This window comes from Copidosoma floridanum, unplaced genomic scaffold, assembly GCF_036245765.1.
Source record: "Copidosoma floridanum isolate Cflo_tuat_1 unplaced genomic scaffold, Cflo_Japanese_pri ptg000001l, whole genome shotgun sequence".
Lineage (NCBI taxonomy): Eukaryota > Metazoa > Arthropoda > Insecta > Hymenoptera > Encyrtidae > Copidosoma > Copidosoma floridanum.
The window spans coordinates 870719-898688 of record NW_028321878.1 but is presented as its reverse complement, the minus strand read 5'-3'; the positions used below and the strand labels follow the sequence as shown (position 1 = coordinate 898688).

General features: G+C 32.5%; 1 protein-coding gene across 5 annotated transcripts; it reads left to right on the top strand.

The window, feature by feature from the left end:
* The first annotated feature begins 164 nt into the window (after positions 1-164).
* CaMKII (Calcium/calmodulin-dependent protein kinase II) lies at positions 165-27739 on the top strand. 5 transcript variants are annotated; one of them, XM_089592906.1, is made up of 17 exons: positions 165-818; positions 4822-4916; positions 6014-6073; positions 6311-6365; positions 6457-6595; positions 6691-6793; positions 6929-7107; positions 7254-7376; positions 7459-7542; positions 8800-8842; positions 10510-10593; positions 13395-13451; positions 15463-15606; positions 22161-22236; positions 22387-22481; positions 22613-22727; positions 22821-27739. In XM_089592906.1, the coding sequence occupies exons 1-17, from the start codon at positions 754-756 to the stop codon at positions 22948-22950; spliced, it is 1647 nt and encodes a 548-aa protein (XP_089449032.1). In that variant the 5' UTR covers positions 165-753; the 3' UTR covers positions 22951-27739. The 5 variants fall into 5 exon arrangements, with proteins under 5 accessions (XP_089449032.1, XP_089449041.1, XP_089449039.1 ...); XM_089592913.1 differs by lacking the exon at positions 15463-15606 and adding an exon at positions 20670-20732 and having other exon boundaries at positions 166-818; XM_089592909.1 differs by lacking the exon at positions 15463-15606 and adding an exon at positions 20670-20732 and having other exon boundaries at positions 166-818; positions 8800-8860.
* The last annotated feature ends 231 nt before the right edge of the window (positions 27740-27970 follow it).

The window sequence follows — 27970 nt, the reverse complement described above, 5'->3', positions numbered from 1 at the left end:
AGCGTTTGGTTTTTTTCTCTCCTTGTGTGCTGCCGTACTCGAGCATTTAAATACGCTTATATAGTGTCCCGTCGTGCAGGCATCGGTGGCATGTCCCGTTTTATACACGCATAGGCGTATACTGTACACATTATACGTATGAAAACTAGGTGTATAGTATACATACATACATATACGTGTATTATATATACGTATACACAAGCGTAAAGGTTCTCCGAAAACGGTGGCCTTTGAGCGAGGCGAAGCTCCAGAGACGGAAAGAGAGGCTCATCATCAGCGAATAATACAGCCGCGCCTGCGGTACAGCACGAAGGTTTATCGCGCGGATGTACACACACAATAATAATAATAATAATGGATACGGTGCTGAAGTGCTGCTAAGCGAAGCCGGCAGATTGTCTTTCGCCGGAGGGAAAAGAAGGAGTATCAAGTGTCGAGCGGGGGGTGTGCTGTTGAGTAGATGGACTCGGTTCGTGAGTGCCCCCGGAGTCAGTCAGTCAGTCAGTAGGTAAAGTGAAGCATCGAGTGCAAAGCACGAGAAGCGCAAGAACAGTCGAATTGTAAGAGGAAGGGAGGTATTAGGTACTACAGCAGCTCCGAAAAGCTCGGTGCTCCCCCGCGTTTCTTCTCACCATATAGTTCCCTGCAGCTTCGGCCCCAGCGCTGGTGGTTGGTTGGTGGTAGTGGTGGCATAGTAGTGGTGGTAGTGGTGGCGGTAGTAGTAAAAGTCAGTAGCTGCTCGGCGGCGACGGCATGGCCAGCCCGGCTACTTGCACGCGCTTTAGCGACAACTACGATCTCAAGGAGGAGCTCGGCAAGTAAGTTGAACCACCAACGTTACCCTCTCCCCCACAGAGTACCCCATGGTGCCGCTTTATCCCATACCTACTTATTGTCATCCACTCGGTTGTCCTTACTACTTTTTCTCGTTCTCTCTCTCTATTTATAAACTCGGCGCGCCGCGAGTCCTGCCGCGCCACGAGCTTGCAAGCTCCGCGACCCCGAGCCCGTAACAACGACTCGACCACCGGAAAGGGGATGACCACTTTTTTTTTTTTTTTTTTTTTTTTTTTTCATTCGACCCATAGCCATTACACGCGCACGCACCACCCCGTCGCTCCCACCATACTTGCGTCATCCCCGTTGCGGTATAAGCAGCAGCTGTTACCTACACGGGGGCACACTCGAGATAGGGTTTTCTAAGGGTTATTGGGTTGTGACCTCGTCGGGTGACGTGTATAATGTGTATATACGTAGGGCAGGTATGCGTGGCAGCGCTCCTTGACTCCTCGCTGTTATACGCTCGTCGGCCATTTGTGCTCGCTCCTGTCTACCTACGCTCCTCGGCTCTCTCGCAGGGGGTGGCCCACGAGTGCGGGCTTCAAACCCTCCCCGGAGCCGTCTTGTCCGTACTCGACGATGCGCGGGGAAAAAGTCGAAAGAGCAAGAAAATGGGGGGAGGGTGGGTGGGGGGGGGGGAAACGAAAAAAGAAAAAGAAGAAAAAAAATAAGTAAACAGTTGCACTTGGCAACTCTATATTTAAGCGTGTGCTAGTGGCCTGGCCTCCACTCTATATTTAAAAGCACCGGAGGCGCTCTCTCTTTCTATCTACATATGCGGGCGTGCACGGGGGAGTCGAGGAGAGGAGCAAAGGGGGGTGGGAGCAAGAGAGAGATACGAACGAGGACTGGTACGGCAACCCCGACGGCAGCGGCGGCTAGGCGACGAGTCCGGCACTGGTGTACATAAATGCTCTGTATTGGGTGTACCCTACATGTGTATAGCTCTCGGGTCTCGTGTTTCCTCGCGGTACGGAGATACCTAGGTATACCCAATGGAATACATATATATATATAGCTACTGCAGAGTGTAGAGATAGGCATGCAGGTCTCTCTCTCTCTCTCTCTCTCTCTCTCTCTGTGTCAAGCCGGCGCCGCAGCTCTTATTCTCTTCGTTACGTGCGTCGAATCGATATCAACCTACCTACCTATCTACCTACCTACCTACTCGCGCTCGTGCACGGCGAGATGATGCGGCAGCTGGAAAAACCTTTCGACTTTTTGACAGTGTGCTTGCAAGCCACCTTAAAACCCAACCCCTCCTCGTCGCACACCCATCGCCCGATAACCCCTGTACATTGTTATACACGCACCTCGCCTATACGTATATGATACCCCGTTGTTTGTCCTTTCTTTTTTCCCTTGTTTCCCCTCCTCATCGACAAGCTTTTTCCTCTCCGTATCCCCCATCGCTCTTTTTCCGCTTCCGATGATGCCACACTTTTTTCCCTCCTCCTCTACCTCCTTCCTTCACCCCCTACGCCACACCAACTTCTCGTTTCACGGATTTTCTTCCTTTCGGTGACTACGTACTTTTTCTCCCTCCCCTCCCCCACAGCCTTGTTACTCCCCCAAGAAACGCTCCTTATTATTTCTCGGCCGATGAAAGCTTCATCCGCACTACTGATGGTGGATGAGGCATATACATATACATATATTTATATATATACGTGTATACAGAAGAGAGAAATATGTTGTCGATCGATGAAGTCTCTCCTATACATCAATTGGACGCAGATTACATTTACGCGACCGATTCTAATTTCCTGCTACTACTTCCTTTCTCGTCCTTGTATATGTACCTACCCCACGGTCGATTCGCTCGTCTCGGTGATTAACTGCTCAAATAGCTCGCTTTTGTACCTACCAGCTTGCTTTCTATATATATACACACATCACGTTATACATACTTAGCCCACGAAAAAGCTCTTGCTTCGCCCCAAAACATCTTTGACATATCTAGGGTACATAGATCGATCTAATTTTACGACTCTCTTGCTCAATTTTACGGATAGTTTTTTCAACGCGCTCGTTTATATATACATACATACATGTATACATCAGGCTGATTTTATACCCTCGCAGGTTTGTTTTACCATTTAAATTTCATTATTTTATCGCAACACGTGGGGTATATAGTATGTGAAAACTGTAATTCGAAGCAAAGCGAAATACGAGATGGAAAAAAATAAATCGAGGAACGGAAGAAGCGTTAGATACGAAGGAAAATTATACGAAATCAGAGATATGATAATTTGTTGGCGTTAGAAAAAAAAAGAAGAAAAAAAATATTAGCCTCCGGAAGCCAGACTCGGACTTTAACGAGCGTGTCAGGTTATATATGCGGAATATTAGTACGGGTACATAAATATACATATAATATACTGTAACCAAAAGAATCGATTTATTTGTCAGTGGTAACATGCATAACACGTGCCCGGACTTTAGGAGACGTAGGTCACCCACGTATAGGTGTGCACGTACAATACACATCACGTACGCCGTGTCCCTGCGCGTGAGCTGCTTCGTGCATTTATCATATCGTATCGGGCCACTGGACAAAAGTAAGGCTAATTCGAACGCTTTTTTTTTTTTTTTTTTTTTCTTCATTTTATTTGTACAGGTGGCGTTGAAAAATGCTCGCGCGATCACGTTCGCGACGTTTCTTGCGACGCGACGTTGGCTATACGTACATTATACATTGGTTGACTGCAATTTTTACGTGCATTTTTTACATTTATCGTGTACCATTTTTTTGAGAAACCATTATTCACCTTTACTATTTTTTTTTTTTTTTTTTTGGACTGGAGTCGTCATCTTTGTTATCGAAATCGAGTTTAATGGACCATCGCTAGAAGGATTTTAATTTAAATATACGTGTCATCCGTCATCGGCAAACTGTTTTCGAATATTCTTCATTTATTCTTCCACCACCTGTTTTTCGTTCATTTATTTTCGATTCAAGCACTTGGGAGCAGCAGCAAAAAGAAAGAAACAAAAAAAAAAAGTCATCGAATTGAAAGCGTACGTTGTTTTTTTACACAGCAATTTTTGTGGGTGAAAAAAAAAAAAAAAAAAAAAAAGAAGCATAACAAGCACGCGTTGGAATAAATTTGTATAAATTTGCTCGAACGAGCCATTTCAAATTCTCCAAACGCCACGCGTCCCCTTTAAAAAATTCTGTGGTTCTTTGTCTTCGCGCTATTTTTTAATTGCTTTCCGTAACTCATTCGGTAATGTAACGTTATTTCCTTCGTACGACGCGACAAATCATCAAAACTGTTTTGATAATGGGGGGAATGCGGTTTAACGCTGCGTCTAGCGATAAGATTAAAAAAAGTAAAGTTTGAGAGCGATGACAAACACATACGTATATGTATCCATATGTACGTGCAGGTGTATAAACGTGGTGGTGTCGGAGACACGCGAGCCTGAATAAAAGAGGGGACGGAAGGAGCAAGGCAAATAATAATAAAAATAATGATGATAATAATAATAGCGTGGGAATGGGTGTCGAGGCCTTGCCCCGGTCTAAGGGGAGATCTACATAATGCACGTGGCGAGAGTATCTCTCGGGAGTGACTCTACCGTTGGAGCACTGGACCGCGCGGATTCAGGTCGCTTTGACCTTCTGCCAAGCCGCTCGTTTTTCTTTCTTTCTTTTTTTTTTTTTTTTTGCACGCGCCTATACCCTTATCTCGCAGATAACTGCATCCGATCCACGTTCTTCCCGGAATGACAACCAACACTATGTACGTCAGCCAATACTGCAATGGTAAATTTATTCCCCCCCCCTACCTCTGAAACTACTCGTACTATCTCTTTCCCACTCTATTTCTCTGTAAATTTCTTTTTCCCGTATACATCCAAGTTGTATTTTGTGGCGTGAAAACTTTTAATCATTCAAATGTCGCAAGTAAGCGATAGACTTCGCAAAAATTCAATTGGCAGTGCTTTGTAAGGATGATTCGTTCTTTGCAGGGGCGCCTTCTCCGTGGTCAGACGATGCGTGCAAAAAAGCACAAACCTCGAGTTCGCCGCCAAAATCATCAATACCAAAAAGCTATCCTCCAGAGGTGAGTTTTACCTATATATAATCGCATTGTTGTGTCCATATAAACGGCTATACAGAAGGTAAGTACGATGGAATAATAGCCGATTTACGAGGTGCGCTAACATGTAACATTCCGTTGATCAAAAGCGTGGGCATAATGTAACGATTTTGTTACAAGTGGTCGAGTATGTTTTTTATCCAACCAGCGAGAACCGTCGGTTTTATTGACTCCAATCAAATGGGCAAATATTAGCACAATAGCCAAACTTTTTTTATTGACCACGAATCAATGGAAGGAGGGGAAAAAAAATACAAAACAAAACGGAGGGTAAAAGGTTTGTGGTGGCTAAGGTGCTTCTTGAGACGTGAGACTATAAGGCTCACTCCCGTATACCTTATTTTTCAAGCATCGCTTTTGGTGTGGGTGTACACAAGCGCGCGCGCGCATCACAATTCTCGTACCTCAAAAAATTTGCCGTTCGAATGTTGAATGGGTATTCGAATTGAAAGAGAGTTTGAGTATAGAAACAAGGAAGCCCGGTGGCCGAAGTAGTTAAATCAATTAAAATACATCGTGAGCACGTTTATCCGATAAACGGCGTTACGTTAAAATCAATGGAATCAGCGACTAAGAGGTTTCGCTCAATCACTCGGTTTAAACAAAACAAAAAGCATACAAAAATTTTGTTTTCTAACGTTATTGCCCAAGGCGTTTAATTTTAGAACAATGAGTTAAAAAAAAAAAATACTTTTTTTTTTTTTTCTTTCAAAGTAATCAGATTGGACAATAGCTTGAGCTTGGGTGTAAAACAACGTCGACCAGATTGCTAAGCGTTTACGTTGGTATTTATTTCGGAGGTGCGCAAAATTTATACTCAGTTAAGGGATGAGACCTTGTTCCACTGACCTCTTGACCCAGCAACGATGACGCGCGCGTCTGATACCTATTGCTCCTATTATTCCGTTCAATTGAAATTTCGTCGTTTAGTCTTTTCTCGTCGCTACAGTATACGTCATTACGTACCTTTAAATATACAACTTTACGAAAAATAAAAGTAAGTTTTAAATAACGCGTTAGAGGACAAGTCAATGTTACGCCAAAAAAATTTTTTTTTTCAGATTTTCAAAAGCTGGAGCGAGAAGCAAGAATATGCAGGAAACTTCAACACCCAAATATTGGTATATATCTTTGAAGTTTGATTTAAACAGTTGTTTTGATTGATAAATAAAAAAAACATCTGGATTTCTTCATCATCAAATACGATTTTTCAAATAGTACTCACGTGCGATAAATCCATTTAAATATATATCTAGCAATTTTTTTTTCATTATTTAGTTCACATACACTACACGGCTTATATTAATAGATCGTATTGGGCTTTTAATGTTATTGTTATTATCATTTTTTTTTTTTAGTAAGACTACACGACAGTATACAGGAGGAAAATTTTCACTACCTCGTATTCGACTTGTAAGTGTTTGTGGTCATATTTTTTCCACACTCTTACTTTGCTTCGGAGTCATTGAATATTGACATTTGCTGTAAATAAAAAAATTTTCAGAGTTACCGGTGGCGAGCTTTTCGAGGACATTGTCGCGCGAGAATTTTACAGTGAAGCCGATGCTTCTCATTGTATCCAACAAATCTTGGAAAGCGTTCATCACTGCCACCACAATGGCGTTGTACACAGAGATCTCAAGGTATTTTATCAATATTTATTATGCCCAGAAATAAACCAATACTGCGCGAACCACTTGAAATTCTTGGAAATTAAAACGATATATTACCATTGTAGCCCGAAAATCTCCTTTTGGCAAGTAAGGCAAAGGGAGCGGCTGTTAAGTTGGCAGATTTTGGATTGGCGATAGAGGTACAAGGTGACACACAGGCATGGTATGGTAAGTACCACTATACGCGTTTAATATAAACTTTCGATTGAGTACCGATTGTTTATTATTTTAAATTCAAAATAAAAACTTTTCTTTGGCACTCCTGTAATTGTTATTATTATTATTATTATTATTATTATTTAGGTTTTGCGGGAACGCCTGGTTACCTGAGCCCTGAAGTTTTGAAAAAGGAACCTTACGGGAAACCCGTTGATATATGGGCCTGTGGAGTTATTTTGTACATCTTGTTAGTTGGATATCCACCATTCTGGGATGAGGATCAGCACCGGTTATATGCACAAATAAAATCTGGCTCTTATGACGTGAGTTTCATTGTTTTTCTTTTATTCATATTACCTACACGGCGATTAATTGAAAGTGATCAAAAAATAAAAATCCATTTCGCTGAATCGTAGAACAGTACAAAACAGAATTTATCTATTTTAAACAATAATTTGATATTTTTCAGTACCCGACACCAGAATGGGATACAGTCACGCCAGAGGCGAAAAATTTGATCAATCAGATGCTGACAGTAAACCCCAGCAAGAGAATCACTGCTAGTGAAGCTTTAAAACACCCATGGATCTGCGTAAGAATTTGTCTCAATAGTATTGTCTTACTGCGATTCGTAAACACGATTTTGACCTGTTTCTTCTTTTTTTTTTTTTCAGCAACGAGAACGAGTTGCTTCCGTGGTTCACAGACAAGAGACTGTCGACTGCTTGAAGAAATTCAATGCCAGGCGCAAATTGAAGGTAATTGTTTGTATAATCTTTGTTTGTATATATTATTTGAATTCCTGAAAGTTACCTTACTACAACGTCGAAAATATTAAAAAACGTTATTCATCAGCAATGAAATACTAATTAAATAAATTCTTATTTCATTATCATTTATTGATACAAGCTTACTCAAACAGAGTGACTGCTGAAATTCGTATATTGGTATTTGGTATTATTATTTTGTTTACTACTCAATCCAATTCGGGATTTTTACAAGGTCTTCGATTAATTAACATCTACCCTTTTTATATCGACATAAGATTATACCTTTGCTTGAATCCAGCATTATTTTAAATAAATTTTTGGCGTCCTTTAAATTAGGCAGTTGATATTTCTTACATCTTTACTCACTTTATAATTTGCAATTAGTATTTACTCTGTTTTTTATTTTTTTGCTATGTCCTAGCCTGTAGGATTACCTTCTTTTAGATTTTCCTTACCTGCCAAGTCATGTCGTTCTCTATGGATACTCATCTTTTGAGTATATTATTTCTTTTCATTTCCTCTGCTTTTTTCTCTTGTAACTTTACAACTACAATTTTCCCTGTTTTTCTTTTTATTTCTTTTCGGCTAGTACTACCGATACCATTAAAACACTCACTTTTTAATTTTTTCTCAGGTAGCATTCAACTTTTTATAACTTCTTTTCCCAGAATTTCCAACTTCTAATTACCACGTTATCTTTTCTCTCCTGTCTCGCTTCTTTTTTTTGAGGCGCTGTTGCTACCTCATGTGCTTTTCCACTGCACTAGTTATTTCTTCATGTTCATTCGTCCGTCAAAGCAACTCTTTGTATCTTTCTCGCTCTGCCGTTGGTAGGTACAGCCATTTCTTACAGTCCTCCTTACTTAATATTATTCGGCACCCTTCTAGGATGGTGTTATTGGTGACGAGTATGACGACTATGCTTTTTGTTTTAACATTCTTTTTTCTTATGTCTCGACTAATCTCGAATTTCACGTTTACTTTTTCCTTTGTCCAACAGTACTTTTACTTTTTATTCTTTCTCTTAGCTACTCATTCATTAAAATTTCACCTTATTTTTATTCTCTACCTACGCTATTTTGTTAGTACTATACTTTACTTAACTTTACTTACCTATAACGGTCCACTCGCGTGCACACTATGGCTGCCACGACGGATGTCCTTAAATAAATACAAATATATATATTTTTGAAAAGAAAAAAAAAAAACAACTATTTTTAGTAAAATTATTTCTATTTTTTCTAGGGCGCTATTTTGACCACAATGTTGGCGACAAGGAACTTTTCAAGTAAGTTTGAAGCTTCAGGTAAGTACCTCCGGCCCTCTTCAATACATCACAGACTACATAAGTCGATGAGCTTTAGATTAATTTTTTTTTCCTTTTAAAATCCATTCGTAGTTAAATGACATGCTATTGCTTTTTTTATATTAAATATTAATTATACATTTGTAAATATACACTGCAATACTCCAACTTACAATGAAAATTAACAGTAATCGATTTGAATAGAATAAGCATGCCATTTATATAAATTATTAAATTTTGTTGAATTTAATTTTAGCAAGTTAAATTTTTTTACTTTTTTCCACTACTTCAATGTATGTATTTTTTATTTTGTGCATTACTATAGTGTATTATTTTATTTGGTTATTGCTTGCTTAAAGAACTATATGTAACTTTTATAAAATTGTCTTTTAAATTTTTGGTTCAAATTTAATTTTATCACCTACTTGACCTTTACGAATATTATTCCAACAAATACTCGTAAAAAACAGTTTTTCAATATGTTTGAATTTATTTTTAATAAACATTTGCTTTCAATTAAAAAAATAATCTTGAAAAAAAATTTAATCTGCTTACTTAGTTCAAGTTGCTTGATTACTTAAGATAATTTCGATCAATTCGTAAATAAATGTTGAAACTTTATCTCAACAAGTTTGCATTGTGATATTGTAATTTCCAGTTATGAAAATCTTGTTAAGTGTCTTTTATCTATGTATTTGAAATCTCAGGTGTTAACCGTAATTTTGTCTTTGCTTTATTGTAAAACAATAAAACGTATGTTGCATTTAGTGAAGTAAATAATAATTAAGTAACTGTAATATTATGACTGTAACGCTGTATAATTTTCATTACCTTTATTTAGTGAACGGGCCGGAGGTATAACATATATATTTTAAATATTTTTGTGCTTGAAAAAAACTTAAAATATAAGCTTGAAATTCTTACATTGAAATCATCGCATCTGCTTACTACGTTGACAAAAAAATTTTTATTTGTATAAAAAATATTGAACGTACAAATATCAAACAATACAGCTTAATAAACTTTTTATTAATTTTAATTTAACTTCATAGTTGCATATTGCGATTATTTTTATACCACAATCACTTACCTTTGGGTTACAATTAAAATTTCATTAAATAATTTAATTAAAAAATAAAACTTTCATTTAAGAATTCATTCAAAAAATTTACATATAGCATCAATTTTCATGGTGGCAATGTAAAAACTATGTTTTGACAGTCATTCATTAACTGATTTTCAATTCTTGAACATGTAATCTACACGTTACCTTCATTGAAGAATTAGTTTTTTTATATTATATGAGAATTTTCAATAATGTCTTGGGTGTAACAGATTGTAAAATTTTTGACAGATAGAAATAATAAAATAAGACATGCTCAACAGTTTTTTGGTTTTATGTAATTTCATAGTCCTTTGTGTCAATTAAATTTAAAGTTTCTATGTACTGTAATTGTATCAATCAAAATTAAAATCAAGAACATGTAAAAATTTGGTGAATTGCATTATCATCCACCATGAAACCATTGAATTGTAACATATTATATTTTTGTTAATGAATATTATGTTTTTACATTACATTTTTAATACCCTCATATTTTTTTTTGAATTGTTTTCAATATACGTTCTAAAATAAACGAATACTGTAGGTCGAAGTGACGTCAACAAAAAAGGCTCTCAAGTAAAGGAGTCTACAGACAGCAGCACAACTCTTGAAGATGATGAAGGCAGAGGTAAGATTTATACTTGTATTACTTTCAAATTAAGAGTAAGTTACTTTAGAAAGAGACTTTTTTCCTCATTTAGATGTATGTTCAGCGTATAAAAATTATTCGTTATACATCATTATAACTTTTGCATAGGGTATATACGGGCGAATCTGTAGAACTTTTAACTTTGAGTGTTTTAAAATATTACATATTTTTTAACAACAACAATTTAATAATTTTTTTAATATTAATTAATGACTTAAGTACTACAATAATTTTTAAAATAACGATGTTAATTTTAAAAAGATACTTTTATAATCTGCCAAAATTTTATAGCGAGATATTCTGATGTATTATATAAACAATTTTACTATACGTATTTTATCTAATTAAAAGAATAACAATAATATTTTATTCATGAGTTTGAAATTCCATAAAACATAAAATTAACATTTTCAGTTTATTTTAATTACTTGAATCAGTATTTTGGAATAAAGTTTCAAGTTCTACGGATCTTATGATATTACTAGAAAATAATTAAATAAAATAAGACAGGTTTCAGAGATTGCTTTTTCTTAAGTTTATTTAGTCTTAAAAAATTTTTCTATTATTTATATTTCAGTCATTCGATTGTAAATAACATGGTAAAATCATGATTATTTTGTATCGTACAGACATATTAGAATTGGCGAGTAATTATTTGAAAAACAATTTGAGAAAAGTAGCTAATTTAAATTTAAGGCATGTGCCGTACCTCGATAACAAAGATTTTGAAATAAATAAGTAGAAAAGCAGAAACGTAGGTTTTGGTGTTTTGCAATCAAGTATTTTATACGTCTTCTTACTTTTCAATGAGTTATAGTTCTGATTATTTTCAGAGTTTCGTAAGAGACAAAAATCATTACGTTATTTGAAAGATACAGTAATCCAAACAAAAACTATTTACCGTTTTTATGTGACTTTCATTTATGATCTTTCATCACTTCACTACACAATCTTATTAAAAACGGTGACTACTACTATTACTACTGCTATTTCCTCTGCAGCAATTTTTATTGCTGTTACTATTACAACAGCCACTTTTATTAGATAATCACTACTACTGCATCTTCATACACATACACTTTTATACAGCATTCAAGTGTATTTGTTAATCATGTATATTAACAATGTGTCTTATGTTTTAATTCTCTTCAAAAACATTCAAGTCAACCTTAGATCAGAACAATAATATAAACAAAGTTGAATGGATTTGTTATCCACGTGTTAATCATAAACTAGGTAAATGTAAGAAATTATTTTATGAAAGGTCGCGTTCATTGGTAAAATTTGTTGATAAGTATTAGATAAGTGTTGTGACAGTTAAATATAATCAAGTCGTATATGTTAATAATCACACGATTTTGTGTGTATTATGCTGCTCAAAAAAAATTTTATTCAAAGTTAAAAGTAAGTTGGTTCACTATAAAAAGTAAATGATTATTTATATTCCGTGATTGAAAAAAATGAGCTTCACAAAATATAAATTTAAATACTAACATTATTACGAATTTTGAAGACTGCACATAAGTGTTCTTAAATAGAATAATTTATGGGCTTTTTTGTAATAAAATTATTTACTAGTTTTTACTAAAATGAAAGTAAGCTTAGTTTTGGATTTGTATTGTAGATAAAAATAACAGATAAGATTAATACTTTAAATTGCATAATAACCAGAGAGTATATTTTTTCATTTATCAAATACATTTGCGAAGAGAAATAAAAATATGTATGACCCTTCCGACTCTTACGTGTTTTTTCACTAACACAATACTCTTTATGTTTCAGTTTACAAGCTTGTTATAAATATCACTCTGTGTTTGTTTAGTCATTAGATTGCTTAATCATTTTTGCATGTAGTTTTTTTTTTAATTCCTTGAAACTCTTTTTAGTATTAGAAATCCTTTCATCATTTTTTATTACTTTAAAATAATTTTATCGAGTTATCTATAACTTTATAATTTTTTGAAAATATTTTTAGTTTTATCTTATTGTGTTACCTTTATGTTACCTTGTTAAATTATAAAATATAACAATTTGATATTTTATTGCCAACATTATCGTTATCGTAAGTTTTAGTTAAGTATTCCTTTTTACTAAGATTTAGTATTTGATTATTTATTAATTTTTCTAATGACGGTTTCCATAAAAATTGTTTTAATCGATCAAAATTTCTGTTTCCATTTCCAATCCATTACACAATTTTTCATTCTTTCCCATAGCTATTTTGTGTATTCAATCGCATGTTTTTTTTAATCTAGATCTTTAATTAACGCCAAAAACAGATTACTTAGAAAAATAGTTGATTGCAATTGGATTAGTTTTGAACATAAGGCAATAGTTCATTTGTATTTATATTGAGACTTTTGGTTTATCGTATTGCATGGTCTATTAAAATGCTTAAAATTTTAATATTTAGTATTTTACTTAAAATTGAAAATTTCTTTATACGCTTGAATAAAATACATGTATATAAAACCTGTCCAATTAATGTGTACATTTTTTTACGAGACAATGAAAAATAAATTTGAAGCTTTTAATATATTAAGCCAGAAAAATATAGCATCAAAAAAATATGCATTATCACAAGATTTGTAGTGAAATATCGTTATAAACATTTTAGAACTGGTTATTGTTGGTAGAAATTGAATTCAAAAGTTTTAAAGAAGTCCAGTAGAGTAGCTTAAATGCTAATCTACGTATAAATTAAATTAAAAAAAAAAAAAAAAAGTATTATTGACATCTCGTATTTGTAAACGTTATGTGTATGTGTATATGTTGTACAGAGGATAAAAAAGGCGGGGTCGACAGAAGCAGCACGGTAATTGCCAAAGATCCTGAAGGTAACGAAAACCTACAATATAACCAGTCTTGTTTGCTCGTTTGAATTTTTTTTTTGTTATTCATTTTGCAATTGAAGTAAAACCACAATTAGTCATACAATTTATAAATAGTATTGATTTGAAGTATTCTAGTAGATAATCAGTCCACGTGTGTTCACATAGTTTTGTCCAATAAATAATTATCATGAAATTAACTAATCATCTTGCATTACGGCACTTAAGCAAGTTGAATGCTTTCATGAATACATTAATGATAAAAACAACTATAAATTATGATTTTCTTTGTAATCGAAATATTTTCAAAAGTCAGTTGCCACTGTAAAGCATTCAATCATTGATCAACATTTTATGCTTTTGCTATAAATAAAAAGCATTTGGCAAAGAAAAATATTTTTGACTAATTTTTCTATCAACACGTGCTTTGTAACTTTTAGAAGCTTATTTTAAATTCACAGACCTTCATGTTTACTCGAACTTGATGAAACTCATCCATTATCGAATTGTACTTTAAGAGGTGTAAGTCGTGTTTAATGTTTATTATAGATAACCAAAAAATCTTCTTATATAGCGGAGATTTCTAATACACTGGCATTATTTAGAAATCAACCATAATATCTAAGCAGCTTTTGAGCTTCTAATATTAGCTTTTTTTTCTGTTGAGTTATTGAAGTAATAATAATGATACTAACATAAATACCTATGATGTTTTGTAGGGATTGCTATGAAATAAAAAAATATGTAACAATAACCGATGTTTCACTGAATAACTTTTAAAATAAATTACTCAATCATACTTTGAAAGTCGTTTACGTCACACTTATTATTACATCACTTATCACGTTAAAGTGAGATATTATAAATTTTCCAACTTTTTTTTTAAGCTAATTTTTTCCTTTAATGATATATTTTATGTTCTTAAATATGTGCAGTCTTAATTTTGTTGGTTTAACAAAAAAAAAAAAAAAAAGGTTGTATTCGACTATAGAAAAAAAAACCTTTTATGTTTGAACGACTCAGGGGTTTTTTTACTATCCCATTATAACAGCAACAGTTATAATCCATGAATATTTCTTAGACCTTGTAACTAAGAGTATTTTCACGCGCGTACAACATCATCCACCAACTGACGGCTAGTTTGAACAGTCTCGTGGTATTATTTTCGGCTATTGCCCGTCTTAAAATAACCCACTCTGATACGCGAATGCAAGTCAAGTGCGAATGAGACAGACAAAAACGAGGTTGAAAAAAGAAGCGGGAAATTTAGAGTGAAGCAGTAAATATCGGATTCTCTCTCTTTCTCTATCTCATTTAATTTTGACTAACATTCAAGTCGCTGAAACTTGAACCGAAAGTTTTCATTTAGTTTGTAAACGACGGAAACGCCGACTATTTCTACGCTCAAAAGGTATACTTCTGTGTCGGGGAACATCATTACGTCCTTTTAAAAAAAAGTTTTTGTTCGCCAGTCATTGCAGACATGTCTGTAGCTCCGGTGTTAACAGGACTCATGAAGCAATCTGACAGATGTAAGTGTTGCCATGCAGCCATTATCGATAACAGCTTTGGATCCTCGTCAATTCAAACCCTTTATCGCGCCTAACAATACTGAGTTATTTTTCAATACTTTTCTGGTTTGGTGATTTTCCGACACCAGTTGACTTGGTTCAGTTGATAGGGCTTGCAGGGAATGGCTCCCAACTAAACGTCGTTTGACTCGACACACAAACTGACACAAAAACATGCATATGGTAATAAAAGTAACAGTAAATATTGCTCAAATAAATACTTGAATGAAAATATAAACCGTAGCGTAAGACGAAGGTGGTGTATTGGCGTAAAGTTTTACCGGGACACGAAAAAAGTCTTTGAACATTATACACCCGTTAAAAAAAAAGTTTAACACATGGTTTTCAAAGGGCCACTCATGCAATTGTATTGAGCGGCCGATACTTCCTCAAATGCCAATCGCCAAAAAAAGCTGTGATATTATTGTTCTGCTTTTGAAAAGCAGCTTACGCATCGCAAGGAACCCCGCCAAGTAGTCCGGCCGCAACGGCGTCGGTCTTCTCGAGGGTTGTAGGAGCTGCTCAAGCGCAAAAGCAGCCCCCGGGTAGCCCTCTCGGCATCGCCGCTGTTCTCCTCCAGGGTGCCCAAGGTAAACTCCCGGAGAGTCAAAGTTGCCCGTGTTGATTTTCCGGTGCTGAAAACGATTCGCTCGTAAGAAATTTGACAAGCCCTCCCACGCAATAATATCAACGTGTGTGTTTATACTTTGTAAGTGATCATTTTTGCACACAAAAAATGCCAACTGGCTTGTTGGGTGCATATTTCCAACTAGCTCTTTCCGTCCATTTATTTAGAGCCAGTCTAACTGCATTTCTTTATTCATTGTAACGAGGATTGATTATATTTTCCACCTTCTCCTCATACTTATTGAAAAAAAAAAAAAAAAAAAATTATACAACTCAATTCCGGATATAAATTAACAAAATGTTGTTACAAGTCCAATCTATATCTTATTGAATGGTGAAGCGACAAACTTTTTTAAATTAAATTATTTTTCTCCCTATGTGGTTTCTAACAGCGAATCGTTGGTTTTACCATGTGATTGGTTGAATAATTGTGTTTCGATTGTATTTGCTCTTTCTCATCGCATGCTCCCAGTCTTATCTTATCGTTATTAGATTTTTATTGATTAACATCAAAAATTACTAATCAAATAACGCTGTTTTAACATACTGATGATTTTTCCCTTTGACTTACTAACAGCATTTTTATGCAACCTCATTGCAATGTTTAGCGATGTCCTTCTAATTGTATCTATTTATTCAACTGAAATATACTTAACATATTTCTAAAAATTGTGCAGTCTACATACATGTACATTTTTTCTACAAACATCGTTTAGTTGCAATATGCCTTAGAAGAATGAATTATAATTCTTTTGATCTAGACATTAAAAAATTTATCTAATCTAAAATTTAAGATAATTGACACCCAAAATTACAAAGGCTGTATTTACTGTGCTATAATTACGTGGAATTTAATATTGTTGGGGTGTATATATTTATAAATGTACAAACTACAGCTCACATATTTGCGATATTATTGACATGCGTTCGTCATGTTTAATAATCATTGTCGAAAGCCTCAAGGTTATTTGAAAAAAAGAATTCTACAAAATAGCAACAAAAAAAAATTTGAAACTATACTAATCAAAGCCATGTCTCCCTTAGTACTGTCATAGTTGTTAGTTACAGATAAATAGTTTAAGACTACAATAAAACTATTTCAAACTAACTCTAGATAAGTAGATAAAAGTAGATGAAAGTCTTACTTAGCATTTATATTTGGAGTCATGCTTCCCTCCGAATCAAGCAAGTTCTCATATTAGTGCATAATGCTCTTAGTTCTCATGCGCTTATAGGATTATATTTGGTTACATATTATAGGTCTGTTATATTGCAACATCAGTCGTCAGTAAGATATTTTACAATTTCCAACGTTATAACTAAAAAATATTCCTCATGTGTACGTTGAAATATAAAGCTTTTACTCCCGGGCAGTGTATAAATTTATTTCATGCTTTACCAGCGCTATTAATTATTCATTAGAGGATAAAGTATCGCATTTTAAATAAAAAGTTTTACCTAATACATCAAGATGGTAGCATTAAATATTATTGTTGTGATTTGATCAGTAGATTTGATAAATCATTGCGCTATTTGGGCGATCAAGCATTTAAAATCGTTGTTGTTGTTGTTGTTGGTATCAATTTAAATGAATACAATTGAAAGTGGGTGCAAAAGAAATTTATTAGAAATTTCATAACAGCGCACATTCGTAAACAAATCCACATGTGCAATAGGCGTAGAAAAAATCATTGTGTGAAATTGGTTGATGGTTGCATGTGGTTTAGCAAGAAGAAGTGACAGCAGTCCCAATCAAAGCAGCCGTATCAACCAAAACTGCCAATATGGCGCCATGCCCTCGACAACGTCTAAGATTTTTCTTAATGTTGACATCAATGATGAAAACTATCTGCAAACCCCAAGACGGCAAAGCTCTTCTAGTACTGGTCTGTAGATCGATTTTTGTCTTTCTATTCCTTCAGCTTATTTATTTATGTATAATAATATCGCTTTTCATTGAATAATAATTCGGTGTTTAATTTTTTTTTTTTTTTTTTTTTTTGTCAATTTTGTGTTGTATGCACTTTATTTCACAATTTTATTATTAATTTCAATTATATTTTGTTTGACAGACTAATATTTTAATAATAAAGTTTCCTCTACATAATTTTATACACGATTTCAATTCTCATTTAAACATATTAGCAAGACAATTTTTCTATCACGTCATGAAATGTTGAAATTAAAATTTTTACTCCGATTATTTATTTACTATTATATTTAATTTTACCATTGTATTATTATTACTCTTATAAATTTTAACGAGAATTTTTCATTGTTACTGAAAAGATCTGTAAAACATCTGTTTTCGAATTTTCCATGTACTCAAAAGTAAACGAGAACAATACTTTATTTGTACGCTTATTAAAAATTGAAAATTAAACTTCAAAAAAATTGGAATTCTTTAATTTGATAATATACTATTTCTTAATGTTAATTAAATTAATCTTAACATTAACATTTCCTACATGGACATTTATTTTTATCAACTTTTCTACTTAAACTTTTTCTAAACCATAACCGTTTTAAAAATATGTTGGATGAATTAAACTTTTTTGAAATAAAAAATTGTCTTATGCTTCATGTATTTAAATTAAAATTTTAATCATGATTAAGTTCTGCACGGTGCTCTAAAAATGTTCTACTTGCTGATTCATTTGAAATGATTTTTGACATTTTTGTTAATTTCTTATGAAGTATTATTTTAAAATTACGTCAAATAACGTTTGTGAAAAAACGACAGTTTGGATTTCCTGTAAATGCACCAACTTTCATTAAAAAAATGTTCGAGATATTTCTGCATGTTAAAATTTTTGTTTGCGCTTGTACATTGCATGTTGTCCGAACTGCTGAACTCTTCTTACGCCTAATAGAACCCGAAGGATATCATCAGATACCAGGAGGCTATGTACAATTAGGATGTGAATTGGAAGACGGTAAGAAAATCACCGCCCTCGGTAAGAAAGTAATTGCCAACAAAAATGTTCTTTCTCATGATGAAGATTCTTGTTGTAACATCAGGAGGTGTAGTTTATCTTAATAATTACCGAAGCTTTTATGTTCAAGCTTGGATAAATATGTGTTGTTGCGATTTACTCAGGTATCCTTGGTAAAATACGTTTCTGTCCAAGATAACAGTATTCTTTCTACATATTATAGTTTTTGTAAATAGCCGTAGGTTATGCAATTATCCATATTATTAATGTTTGACAGCAAAGTATGCTAATAAAGTATTTTTTCCCTCTATTTTCATTATGTTTTTAGGTTTATATGGCATGAAATTATGTATGTGTTACGTCTTACTTACATGTTTTATGAGCGCACAATTTGCTGAGCCAGTAAAGGGTTTATAATTTATTAGGCTTACCTCGTTAAAAAGTAAGATTTAATTTTGTAATGAGGATTCGTGATCATAACAATAACTACTACCACAACAACAACATGAATAAAAACATGATGGAAATACCAATCACTATTATGGTATTAAGATATTATTTGAATATGTTTAAAATCGAACGATAATTGTTTTATTCCTAAAATTTCACAAATACCTTAAATTATTGGTTAATGTATTATGTACGATAATACAAAATTATAAGTATTAAACGATGAGTAATATTTGTTGTTGATTTAATTGAAAAAAAAGTGTATGCTTTTTCGCTAAAAGATTATTACTATTTATACTTATTATAAGAACCCACTAAACTTTTAGGTATACAACTTTTTCTGTAATAGCAAAAAACTTTTAATGTAAATAGTTTACTCAATTTAATGTATAATTCAAGAATGTACGCCATTTTGATCGGCTAAAACATAAAGCTTTTTCTAGAATGTATTTTGATATTCTATAGTAATACAATAATAAAAGGATATTTTGAATGATACACAAACAACTAATGATAGTATAATTTCTCAACTAATAAAAAGTATTTTAATGGGGAATTGGAAACATTAGTTAGGCTTCTGATTTAAAGCACTGTGTAATTGCCTTTTTTTCTAAGGATGTATTCATCAAATTTTTTATTCAAATAGATCTACAGATTCATATAATATCCCTTGAAGATAAAGAAGTTTAAAGATTAAAACCGTATTTTCGTTATAAATGTGTTCAAACTTTTTTCTTTACCATGATTCTAAAGTTAATTTGAAACAAGGATTGCTCTAGGAAAAAAATTTCTCTTACGGTTCGTTTATTAGGTAAAATACAGTGTTATTGTTGCTTAATTTAGTTTTCGACTCAACGAATAAAGCCTTCAAGTTCAAGCTATTATTCGCAAAAAATGGGATTTTAAAACATTTTGCAAAGTTTTTCAGGAATTTAGGATTATAAAAGAAAAAATGTACTTTCCTTACTTACAACTCCATTCAATCTCCTATGGGTATTTTTATATAACTTAAGTTAATTACAGGGGGATCCAAAAATATTCGTTTCAACTATTGGCCTCAGGGGCTATATAGGAAATACATATTCATCTACACATAGGGTATGTGTATTTTCAATAATTACATCAGTTATTCATTTAAAATAGAAATTACCTACTAGCTCAGATAATTTATCTGTATTAAAAGCGTAAACTGTTTAGGCACGATTTACACCTTTTAGAACAATTTATTCTAGAGCTACAAATATGTAAGGCCTCTTTTAATTTAAACATTGTTTTTTTATTAAAGCTACTTGTTATATCAACTGGTAGAAATACTTTCTGGCACGTAAAACTGGATATTATTCGAAGAATAAAAATAATTGTGAAATTTCAAAAGTGCAGTGAATAAATCGTCAAGTGTCACGATATTTATAAATCAAAATATTTTTTTCACAATTTTTTACAATATGGAAAAATACAGGAATTCAAAAAATTCTTATATACTAAAAATATTTTACTAGAGATATTTATAGTTATTCAACAATATGTTTGTGACTATCGAAAATAAGCTTCTGCGTTGATTAAAAACGAGGAAAATGTTAATTAATAAGTACACTGTACGCGTGAACTATAAACGGAAAAAATAATAATATTGCTTGTAGACATGCGAATCGTCTGTCCAACCAAGACGTGCAGCCAACTTTCGACGAATTCCCAGTGTTCAGGTAATGCGTATTTTATAGTTTGAGTGACAAGCAGGCTCCATCCTTTTTTGCAAACTTAAGTGAAATATATTTTATTCTTATTTAATTGCACCTTCATAAATAGTGATTATGTACAATTGATATTTTTCGAAGATCACTTTTAGGATATATATGCATTTTTTATCGAAACTTTTTCATAAATATTATCTTGTTTAGTAAATTTTGAATTTTTTTTTTGTTTTTTTACTTAAAAAAACTTTTTTATTGACGTCTCTTTTCCTAAATATTTATTTAATCATTTTTACGGGCAGCACCATCTACCACTTCTGTTTCAGGAGGGTATTTGATTATTATTTTGTTCTAACACCTCTTTTTTGGTCCTATTATCCTGAACCTTTTATCTTTCCCGACTAATTCCCAAACAGATCCAACGGGACGTGTCGTGGCGCAGAGAAACTTTTCTTTCAAAGCTTCATCAGAAGCAACCGTGGGTCTCTGGTATTTATTCAAGCCGAAAAAAACTTGGAAAAAACTTTCGGGGGTAACTAACCAAAGTCCGAACCCGCGTCACACTTGAGCAGCCGTACCTCAGTATCGTAAGCAGACTTTAACTGAGCTACGACCTCTCAATCAAATTTACCAAATTATTTAAATATTTATATATATTTATATTATTCACCCTTAGCATGCTAGATATTTATACAAAATATCTTTACAATTTGTCGTCTTTACGTTTATTCTTAAAGATGAAACAAAATGGAAAATTTTACAAAATATATTAGTGGTAGATATAGTGGTGGTCAACATAAGTGTAAGTTTTATTGCAAAATTTGCTCGAATAACATTGTTTCAAGTGTAGGAGTGTGCATTTGTCACATTCATACGATCTCAATTGATTAGCAACGAGCTACGGCATCATCATACATAAACAGAGAAGTAGTCACAAAAAATAGCAATCGAACAAACGTTTGACCTTCTTAAACCTTATGACTTTTTACAGTCGTTAATTCACGTATGATTTTCTTTATGCTCATTTATTTGTTTATTTTTTTTTTATTTTTTTTTTTTTTTTCATAGTACATCATATTTGAACAAGGTTATTTATGAAACTGGAAAATAAAACTAAATACGTTGCATAAAGTGTGCATATGGTAACACCAATCAATTAATATAACAATTTTTCTAGATAGTTTAGAGTATATAGGTTAAAACTGCTAAAAATAACATGCATTACTTACGTAATAATCGATAAATTGATTGATCGATAAAGACTGTCATTACGATTATATGTTGTAAAAAAGTATAGAGCGCCCGTTATACAATGATACTGTAAATAACAAATGCTAAATTAAATGCATGTTGTGCTGTTGTTTGTTTTAAAAAGAAATTGGTGGCAAAAAATGGTTGATTTATCAAACTTTGTATTTACTAAGACATTGAAAATTACAGCTCGAAGACAGGAAATCATAAAAATGACGGAGCAACTTATCGAGAGTATCAATACCGGTGATTTCGAAGCATACACGTAAGCACTAATACAATTATCTCATTCGCGGCTTGAACAGTTCATACATTCACTATAGAATTCTTAATAACACAACGTCTCAGTTTTGAGCAAAGAGACAAAATTACAAGTAATAATTCAGACAAATTTAGATAACGTTATAAATTTCAGAAAAATCTGTGATCCTCATCTGACTGCATTCGAACCTGAAGCTTTGGGTAATCTAGTAGAAGGAATGGAATTCCACAAATTCTACTTCGACAACTGTAAGTGTATTTGAGTATTTTATTTTGTGAAAAAAAAGAAGAAATTGTATTTCAAATCCTAGTCTGAAATGATGAAACAATTGTACACCAATTACGGAACCGTTCGATCGATTCTTTACTTTTGTATTTAGTACTCGCCAAAAATTGCAAGGCCGTTAATACAACGATCCTGAATCCCCACGTGCACCTGCTGGGCGAGGATGCGGCTTGCATCGCCTATGTCAGACTCACCCAATACATGGACAAGTACGTATGAATGAATAAATAAATAATAACTTGAATGCCCTCTGTGATAATGTAAGAGTAGTGAATAAAACTTGAATGAATGATTGCTATCAGGCAAGGCGTGGCTCACACTCACCAGAGCGAGGAAAGCCGAGTTTGGCATAAAAAGGACAACAAATGGCAGAACGTGCATTTCCACCGGAGTGCCATTACAAGTCCATCTCCGTTTACGTTCAACAAGTAAAGCCCAAAGAAACTAGTCGATATTTTTGTGACTGATGCGATTGGTAAAAGCAATTGTTTGCGAACCACGCTTTTCGATGTTCCAACTGCTAAAAACGGCAACCGAGTCAAAGAATATGGCAAAAATAGGTAGATAGTGTGTGTGTGGGTGTGTGTGGGTGCGTGCATACGTGTCTGTGTCCGTGTGAAAGTAAAAAAGAATGCGAATCCACGAATTGTACTGATCATTGAAAAGGAAAAAAAATTAATAAATTAAATCAACTACGTAACGATATAATGAAAATCTGAGCCATTACTGTTTATAACGTATATTAATGATAAAATACTCGATAAACTGTGTACCCGTCTCGTACGTGTGCATGTAGATACAAAAACATAGCCAATCGTAGCAACCCATTAATCTCTCTAAGAGAATAAATTAATTACGCTTGTGAAAAAAAAAAAATTGAAAAAAAAAAAAAAAAACAGTACTTATCACATTTGGAGTCGCTCAAACTAAAAGTCGCTTGTCATCGTCTTACTTGAGATAGTTCTACTTCAAATTCAGATTTCGACAAAAAATTTCCAATTTGAATAAATATTAATACTATGTATGGGTGAACAAACATGCCAAAATTATCCAATTGTAAGACACACGATTAAACTTTCTAAGCGTGGCTGTTCTACACAAGAACTTAATAATTTTTCGCACTACAAGTAACACGTATAAACAATATTACAGCGTTCCTAGTAGGTCGAAATTTGATTGTAATTTTTAATTTTATTCTTTTATAAAATTATTGTGAACAATGACGATTCGAGATCGAACGAATGTATTGTAGAACTATCTTAATTAGATTGCATGAACTTCAGGGCGATATTCACTTGAAAAAACTAAGCTCAGTTGAAGCCTTATAATCGACCAAGGTGTCGGTATGATTGTGCATTCAGAATAAACGTAATGAAGGAAAAAGCATAGTGAAAATTGATATTCCGTGTCTGATCCTATAGCTGATAACAAGACTGCTAAAAAGTAAAAAGTAAAAAAATTATTTAAAAAACCTGAATTACACGTTTACACACATATATACACACTTAAATGCGCACACGCACGCACATACACACACGCGCGCGCGCGCGTACATGGTTTTCCGATTTTCGACATCGATACAGCAAATGGAAAAACTGAAATACTTACGATGAATTATAAATATAAAAATACGTGTGTATAAAACTGCCACGATCAAAGAACGTGGTGCATTTATTTAGATCATTGATCCCCTAAATTCTCATAGTGGCTAAAAACGAATGATGATAAAAGTAACGACGGTTAGCAACAATTGTTGTTACCACAATTTTTCCCGTACAACAAAATTAAGCCTGATAATGTTGGGACGGGTAGGAGAAAAATGTCAGAAAACCTTAAATACACTGCAATAAAAGATGAATGGATGATTCAATAAGAACATAAAAAATGAAGATTCGAGAAATAAAACAAAGATTTAGATCGGACCAATCGCCAGCGTTCCTCACTTCAATTGTTCCACGTTTATAAGTACACAATATTACAATGGTCACTTTTAAGGTATTCAACATTGCTCGCAACTTAAGGACTTAATGCTTTTTGACTTGATGCCCGAAATTTTGGAAATCACAATTTTATTACATTTATCCGTGTAATGTGCATAATATGTGCACGTCCATGAGCGTCATACATGTGAATGTGTACTTTACCTTTGTGTGCAAGTGTAAGTTTGTCTCCTTGCGCGTATAATATATAATCTCAACAGAGAATTCAAGTTTCAAAAGCTTTTGCGTTGATAAAATTTTCTTCTGTAATACAATTGTTAAAAAATTTAAAAATTACGTATCTCAGCATCTTATTAAAATTCGTATTCAAGAAAAATACAACTACCATACATATTGAAAAAAAAAATCCTCGTAATCATTCGAGTAATAAAAAATAAATGCTGTGTTCAATTCAACTAATACAATCTGTAACTGGCAAGCTGGGCAATCGTCCGAATCTCAAAAGTTACGTTTTTTCATCATACAATTAAAAAATCGATATAAAAGTACTTTCAACTATAACTAACAACTATTTGAATGAGTTGTAAAAGTTGAATACGAATAATTTATATATGATAAAAGGGTAAAAAAATACGTGAAGAACGAAAAAGAAAAAAAATACAAAAAAAAAAATACAAAAAAATCTTACTAGAACCTGGCGCAGCTAATAGCGTTGCTTAGACTGAAACTACAATTTTTTAAATTAAAAATTATCGAATCTTCCATGCTTTCTCATTTTATAGACTATAAATCATTCACTCTTCTCAATTGAGAAAAACTTTTAAATGTATCTTTGCACTGGCGTCTCTTGTACACGTACTGATCTGGTTTTATTGCTATGAATAATGACGATAAAAAACAAAAATAAAAAAACAAAAAAAAACAGTGGTTTTAAGATTAACAAAAAGACTAATGCTACTTACAGCTTTTATATTATAATCCAATGAATCTTTCAGGAAGTCTTTTGTTCGGTAAAAATTTTTTAAGAAAACGAAAAAAAAAAAAAAAAAAAAAAAAAAAAAAAATCGGAAGAAAATACGACTTTTATTAATTGATGCGCACGTAGATGTACATATGTTCAAGTGTAACACTTTTCACGAATAAATTACACGAAACAAATGAATGTTAATCAATGATATGGCAAAAAGTTAAACGGGAGGAAACAGGCATGAAACTCGTGGTGCGAAGGTGGAATGATTTTAACGAAACAAACCAAGCCATATAAAATGTGCGCTCTTTGTCGTGTCTCTCTTTACATAATTAATGTCACATGATAACCTATACGCACGGAATATTTCGTGAATATACGAAAACAAAAAAAAAAACAAAAAATTATTCTTGGTTTGGCAAATTTACTGCCCGATTTTTAGCTATGTACTTACTTCAAAAAACATAAATTAAGAAAAACTAAAGTGGAAGAAGAGCATTAGCTATTAAAGATTGAATTTTTATCGAATTTAAGTCACTATAATATGAAACTTTCTACACGTTCGTACATTCTTTACTAAGTATAGTATGTAAAACTATAAGTATAAATAAAGTCTTCAAATAACTAAAAGAAAGATTGAAAAAAAAAACAACATTTTTTGCCATCGTACATATATTATATATAAATATATACATATTGATATGAAGTTACGATAAATATTATATGATTTAATATATTATAAGAGTGAAAAATTACTATATAAATATATAAATATTATAAATATAAATATTATTAGGGTACAATGAAAAGTTGATTGACGATAGTTATTTGTACTATCAACTAATTTATGGCTTTTAAGTGTGATTGTTGTATAAAATATTACTTAAACGCTATTTGTCAAACTTACTGAAAATTTGATATGATTTTATTGCCACTGTTATCATAAATATTTTATGTTGCCAGTTTACAACCTTATTATTTTGTATTGACATCCATACTTGTAGATAATCAAAAAGTTTTTTAATCAAATTTTGTTTATTAATGTTGTGTTAATTGAAATTTTAAGAAAAACTATTCTGCGGGCTTGTAATGATTACTGATAAATACCGCGTAAGTATGAAATGGTCGAAGCTCGCGTGATATTGCACAACAGGTGCCATATGACCATTTGTTGGCCACATACAGTCAATCGTTTGACAGTGATTATCAAAATTTTGTCAAAGCGTCTATCATATTGCGGATAATGATTTTTTTTTTGCAAAGTACTTACTTCTAGGCTTAACTATTATCATTAACATTTCCAATTGAAATCACTATTTGTTGGAATGTTTTCTTTTCTCAAAAATAAGTGCTTTTGTGTGCGATCGATTACGTGGATCATTAGCATCCAAAAAAGTGTCATTTTTATCTCAGAATTATTGTTTACTTGCTTCCTTGATAAAATTTGCTAAAAAAAATTATCTAAAACCTGTCATAATTGTTCAGTTTATGTGATAAAATTCTATTACGATCTAATTCGTGTTGGATTGACAAAATAATGTTTGATGTTGATGAATAAATTATTGTCTTCTTTAAAGTATTACAATTAGTAGAGTGCAAAAGTATTTAAAAAAAGAGGTGTTTCTTTTTGTGTGTGTGCTAATAAACCTTTAAAAATTGTATTAACGCATCAATCGTATTTTACTTTCAAATACGTGACTTGCTAATTGTGTGAGCATAATTATTACCGAACCTAAAGTGTTTAATTGCAATCCGCCTATAATTGCTTGGCTATTTTAAGATTATGTTTTAAATTAAAGATGTGCGATAAATAAATAAAAGTTGTGATTTGTTACATAAATTTTAAGAAAGTTGCAAGAATAAATTAAAAACATGTTAGTCAATTAATTTGAAATTTCTGTGAAAACAGGTTTCTACGACTTTATTTCCGTCAAGTATTAGTTTTTATATAAACTTGTTCTATTGTTGTTAATTTTTTGAAATTTATAATTACATGAGTAATATTACATTGTAACTTTTTACAAACCATTGTAGTGGAAATAAACTGACAAACTTTTCAGCAAATCAGAGCTTGAAAAACGTTTATAAGATTACTTGAGATGTTTTGTAATGTATGAGTGTGTGCAACTTTTTAGCTACATTATTTAAACTTACAGTGTTTTCACGTACAATCTATTTAAAATATCGACTTGAACGTTTTAAACTTTGTGCAATAATAGTAAAATTTGAAAAACACACATTTAAATGACATACATAAATAAATATATATATGGGAGAAATTAAGAAAATCAAATAAATCAATTTTAAATAATAATTTTCAGTAATTTTCTGAAATCTTGAATTCGTAGTGGTCTTTCATCGCCATTACTTCCAAAAATCCATTTATATTATTATGTTGTACAAATCTAAATAAAATTGAAATCAAATTCAAAATAAATTTTTAAATGCTTTCCACTTATTAAAAGAAGATTTTGTACTTATTTCTTTCACCATTTTAATGAGGAAATATAAATAAGTATTTATCTATTAAAAAAATATAGAAACA